This window comes from Camarhynchus parvulus, chromosome 28, assembly GCF_901933205.1.
Source record: "Camarhynchus parvulus chromosome 28, STF_HiC, whole genome shotgun sequence".
Taxonomy (NCBI): Eukaryota; Metazoa; Chordata; class Aves; order Passeriformes; family Thraupidae; genus Camarhynchus; species Camarhynchus parvulus.
Window position 1 is genome coordinate 1,180,146 of NC_044598.1, and position 5,191 is coordinate 1,185,336.

The following is a 5,191-nucleotide window of genomic DNA, read 5'->3' on the forward strand; positions in this document are numbered from 1 at the left end:
CAGGGTCCCCCCAGTGTCACCTGAAGGTCCCACCCTGGGGGGGCCCTGCCCCAGGGGCATCTCCAGGGCCTGGACAGGAGGGGGGGTCCCAATCTTGGGGGTCCCAGCCCCAGCAGATCCCGGAGGTCCCGGCCTGGGGGAGCCCCCCCAGTCCCGCCCAAAGGTTCTCGTCCCGGGGGTCCCACCCTGAGGGGTCCCAGCCTCGGGGGGTCCCGCGGGGGTCCCGGCCCGGGGATCCCCCGGAGCAGCCCCGGTACCTCGTGGTCCTGGGGCCCCCTGTAGAAGGCGAGTTTGAGCCCCCGCAGCCCGGCCCAGACCCTCCGGTAGCCCTGCGGGGAGGGACGGGCTCAGCTCTGCACCGGCACCGGGAACCGGGAAACGGCACCGGGAACAGGGAAACGGCACCGGGAACCGGGAAAAGGCACCAGGTACAGGGAAACGGCATCGGGAACGCACAGGAGGGAAACGGCACCGGGAACCGGGAAAAGGCACCAGGTACAGGGAAACGGCATCGGGAACAGGGAAACGGCACCGAGAGCCGGCACGGGCATAGCCACCGGGCTCGGCAGGGAGCACAGCCGGTGGCCCCGGGCGGCTGAGGGGACATGGGAGTCGGTCCCGGGGGGGACAGTGCCCAGGAGCCGTCCCGGGGTCCCTGGGTACCCCCGAGGGTCGCTCTTGGCGCTCGGTCTCGGGGGTCCCGGCTGTCGGTCCCGGGTGCCGGGGTCGGTCCCGGCGGTGTCGCCCACCTGATCACCTGGCCCCCGCTTGTTCACGAAGCCCTCGTAGTAGTGCCGGGCCCGGGGCCGGGTCCCGCGGGGCAGCGGCACCGGCCGCTCCATCCCCGCCACCGCGCAGGAGCCGCCGCAGTTCCCGGTACCGGCCCCGCCCGGCGCGGGGCGAAGGGCGGCGGGCGGGAGTCCCGGCGGGGCCGGGGCATCCCCGGTGCGGGGCTGAGCCCCCGTGTCCCTCCCTTCGCACGCAGCAGGTGCGGGGCTGCGCCCCCCGACAGGCTCCCGCTCCCGCTCCCGGTGACGGTGTCCCCCGTGCCCCTCCCGGGGAGAGAACGGCGGCGGGCGGGGGTCCCCGCCGGGCTGGGGGTCCGTGACCGGCGCGGGGCTGAGCCCCCCCGTCCTCCGCCCGGTGCGGCAGGTGCGGGACCGAGCCCAGCAGGTTCCTCCGCCCGGTTCCGGTGCCGATGTCCCCCCGCTCCCGGGGCCGGGGCGGGGGTCCCGCCAGGAGGGGGGGGGGTCCGTGTCTCAGTGCGGGGCTGAGTCCCCGTGTCGCCCCCCGGCGGTGCTGCAGGCGCGGGGCTGTTCCCCCCCCCCCGGTGCCGGTGTCCCCTCACCCCCCCGGGCGGGGCGGGGCGCCCGGGGCCGCCCCATCACGTGTCGCCGCCGCCGCCGCCGCGCGCACCGGGGGGAGGCGGGAGCGGCGGGAGCGGCGGGAGCGGAGCATGGCAGGTACCGGGGGGCGGGGGCACACCGGGCACCGGCACCGGGCACCGGGAACTGGGAACTGGGAACGGGACGCGACACGCACCGGACACGCACCGGGCACCGGACACGTACCGAGCACGCGCACACCGGGCACGCAGCGGGCACCCGGTACCGGACACGCGCCGGGAAGCGGACACGCGCGCACGGACACGCGCCCCGGCCGGGGACGCGCACCGGTCACTCGCCCCCCCCCGTACACCCGGGGCACGCGCGTGCACCTGCCCGAGCGCGCTCCCGCGGGACCCCGGTGGGGACATGCCGCCCCCACGTCCCTCAGCCCGTTGCTGTGCCCGCCAGCCGTGTCCCCGTGCCCGCGGTCCTTCGTCGCCGCGCTCCTGTGTCCTCACCCCCCCGTCCCCACGCCAGTGTCCCCTCTCCCATCCCCGAGTCCTCCTGTCTCCATGTCCTGCCCCTCCACGTCCCTGTGTCCCCTCCGCGCTTGTGGCCCCATGTCCGCCTCTTCCCGTCCCCATGTCCCTGTGCGTCCCTGTCCCCGTGTCCCCATCCGCAGGCAGAAACCAAGGGGGGGACCCAAGGGAGCTCTGGGGGGACACCCGGGGCGCTGTCACACGGTGTCCCCCCCGCAGCGCTGGCGGCCGCCTCCCCCGGCGGGGACGAGTGTCTGGAGGAGGATGAGGATGAGCTGGAGCCGGGGCTGGACGAGGCCGAGGCCGAGCCGGAGGTGGCGAAGGCGGCGGGGGCGGCCCGGGGGGCGGTGCTGACCCGCAGGGGCATCACCCTGAGGGTCCTGCTCCGAGACGGGCTCCTGGAGCCGGGCAGAGGCGTCCTGTCCATCTACTACCTGGTGAGCCTGGGGACAAGGGGACAGGAGACAGGGGTGGGGACTGGAAATGAGGGGGACAAGAAACAGAGACGGGACAGGAGACAGAGATGGGGCAGGAGACATGGGACAGGAAAAGGACGAGAATCAGGACACAGGATGAGCACAGGGGATGTGAGGTGAGGACAAGGGACACAGATGGAGCTCAGGGAGAAGTGATGGGGACAAGGGGACGTGACTCCCGCCATTGTGCCCAGGGCAAGAAGTTCGTGGGAGACCTGGGCTTGGACGGGACGATCACATGGCAGGAGACGGGGCAGGTGTTCAACTCGCCGAGCGCCTGGGCCACGCACTGCAAGCGCCTGGTGAACCCCGCCAAGAAGTCGGGCTGCGGCTGGGCGTCCGTGCGCTACAAGGGCCAGAAGCTGGACCAGTACAAGGCGGCCTGGCTGCGCAAGCACCAGCCCAACGTGCCGCCCCCCGAGGAGGTGGGAGCGGGCTCGCCTCCCCCTGGCACCCCCAGGGTGCGGGGCGAGCCGGGTGCCAGCCCCGTGTGCCCGCAGAGCTTGGCCAGCGAGGGCGAGGAGGAGGAGCTGCCCGAGGATGAGGAGGAGGAGGCGGCCAGGGAGGGTCGGGTGGCGGTGCCGGAGCCGGCGGCTCCCAAAAAGCCGGAGGAGAGGAGCAAGAAGCAGCAGGGCAAGGGCCCGGCGGAGCCGGCGGGGACGGGTGAGCTGCCGTGGGGGTGCCGGGGGTGCCGGGCGGCCCGGCCGCGGTGACGGGACCCTGTCCTTGGCAGATGGCGGCAGCGCAGGGAAAAGGCCGGAGGTGAAACCCCGGGTGCCCGTCCGCTACTGCACCCTGGGCACCCGCGACTCGGCCAGGTAGGGGACACCGAGGGGACCCCGGGGCGCGGCAGGGGACAGCAGTGACAGCGGGGCCGTGGCTCTTCCAGGAACCCCCAGACCCTGGTGGAGGTGACGTCCTTCGCCGCCATCAACAAATTCCAGCCCTTCAACGTGGCCATCTCCAGCAACGTCCTCCTGCTCCTGGTGCGTCCCCTCCCCAGGCCGGGACCTCGCTGATGGCACTGGGGACACCTGCAGCCAGCGCGGTGTCCCTCGTGTCATCGTTTTAGTGCTAAACCGCTGATTTTAACCTTTTCCTTCAGGATTTCCACAGCCACCTGACGCGCAGTGAAGTGGTGGGGTACCTGGGGGGGCGCTGGGACACCAACACCCAGCGTAGGTGGGGTCTGGGGGGTGGGGGCGGCTCTGCCGTGGGCCGGGGGTGTCACCCAGCGCCGTGTCCCCGCAGTGCTGACGGTGCTTCGAGCCTTCCCCTGCCGGACCCGCCTGGGTGACGCCGAAGCCGCGGGCGCTGTGGAGGAGGAGGTGAGGGGCAGATCCAGCCTGGGGGGCGGGCAGGGGGCTCTGGAGGCTCCGGACCCACGGTTTGTGCCCCCCCAGATCTGCCAGAGCCTGTTCCTGCGGGGGCTGTCGCTGGTGGGGTGGTACCACAGCCACCCCTTCGGGCCCGCGCTGCCGTCGCTGCACGACATCGATGCGCAGATGGATTACCAGCTCAAGCTGCAGGGCAGTGGCAACGGCTTCCAGCCCTGCCTGGGGCTCATCTGCGGTACGTGAGCCCCCCGGGGCTGCCAGGGGGCTGGGGCTGCTGCCGCCCCCCTGTGCCAGCCCCCTCTGTCCCCACAGGGCCCTTCTACCACGGCAACCCCGGCGTGGAGTCCAAAATCGCTCCCTTCTGGGTGATGCCGCCGCCAGAGGTACAGTGGGGGAGAATTTGGGGTGGGGTCCCCCCACCCGGCGCCCTCGGGTGCCCCCGGGGTGGTGTCAGGTGCCAGAGCTGTGGAGTGACCCCTGCCCGGCTCCCCCATCCCCCAGCAACGGCCCAACGACTACGGGATCCCCATGGATGTGGAGGTCACCTACATCCAGGACGGATTCCTCACCAACGATGTCGTGCAGGAGATGGTGAGAGAAGAGCGGGAGCCCCCCAAGCCCCCCGAGCCCACCGGGGGCAGGCTGGGGCCCCACCACTTGTCCCCATCCTGCCCTTAGCCCTGGTGATGGTGACAGTCCCTTCTCCAGCCCCACCGAGGCCCCGGTGCCGCAGGTTTGGGGTCCCCCTGCCTGGCTTTGGGGCACCCCCAGGGCTGCAGCCCCTCTGTCCCCCCCAGACGCTGCTGGTGGAGTTCTATAAGGGAGCCCCCGACCTGGTGAAGTTCCAGGAGCTGTGGAGTCAGGATCAGACGTACCTGGACAAGCTGAAGGTGGGAAGGGCTGCCAAGGGAGGGGGCTTTGCTGGGGCACCCATTCCCTGTGCTGGAACAAAGCGGGGTTCCCCCCTCAGGGCTCCCTGGCCTCCCGCACCCCCAAAGACCAGAGCTTCAGCCACGTCCTGGAGCAGATCTTCAGCCTGCTGAAGCTCAGCGGCTGAGGGCCCGGGGCCCCTCGATCGGACCTGGCGCCTCCCGCAGCCCGGGCGGGGCTCGCAGCCCCGGGGCTCTCCCGGGCCCGGCGCGGGGCAGCTCCCGGAGCGCCCCGGAGCCCGCCCTGCCCCGGGGGCGGCCGTGCCGGGGGGACTCTGCGGGTCAGTGGTTTGTGGAAGTGGTAGTTTGATTAAAGAGCAGTTCCTGAGAGGTGGCTCTGCTGGCTGGGGACATCCTGCCATGGCCTGGACTGGGGGATGTGAGAGGGAACTCCTCCCTGGCAGGGCTGGGCAGGCCCTGGTACAGGTGCCCAGAGCAGCTGGGGCTGCCCCTGCATCCCTGGCAGTGCCCAACAGCCTGGCATTGGGGATTGGAGCAGCCTGGGACAGTGGGAGGTGTCCCTGCCCATGACCTCCCAGTGCCATCCAATCCCAGCCATTCCCTGACTCCACAAGGCAGCCC

At 72.1% G+C, this 5,191-nt stretch overlaps 1 protein-coding gene across 2 annotated transcripts; it reads left to right on the forward strand.

Annotated features, from left to right (window-relative positions):
- Positions 1-1,415: 1,415 nt before the first annotated feature.
- On the forward strand, positions 1,416-4,937 carry MPND (MPN domain containing). 2 transcript variants are annotated; one of them, XM_030966523.1, is made up of 13 exons: positions 1,416-1,463; positions 2,087-2,304; positions 2,538-2,768; positions 2,844-3,006; positions 3,077-3,161; positions 3,233-3,329; positions 3,449-3,521; positions 3,595-3,671; positions 3,747-3,915; positions 3,993-4,063; positions 4,182-4,271; positions 4,478-4,570; positions 4,651-4,937. In XM_030966523.1, exons 1-13 carry the CDS (start codon positions 1,457-1,459, stop codon positions 4,735-4,737), a joined length of 1,461 nt encoding a protein of 486 aa, XP_030822383.1. In that variant the 5' UTR covers positions 1,416-1,456; the 3' UTR covers positions 4,738-4,937. The 2 variants fall into 2 exon arrangements, with proteins under 2 accessions (XP_030822383.1, XP_030822382.1); XM_030966522.1 differs by having other exon boundaries at positions 2,538-3,006.
- Positions 4,938-5,191: the final 254 nt, after the last annotated feature.

Excerpts from the sequence above, each read along its gene's own strand:
- MPND (XM_030966522.1), top strand. Across the intron at positions 3,162-3,232 it reads GGCACCCGCGACTCGGCCAG|GAACCCCCAGACCCTGGTGG; the intron begins GTAGGGGACACC and ends TGGCTCTTCCAG. Across the intron at positions 4,064-4,181 it reads GGGTGATGCCGCCGCCAGAG|CAACGGCCCAACGACTACGG; the intron begins GTACAGTGGGGG and ends CCCATCCCCCAG.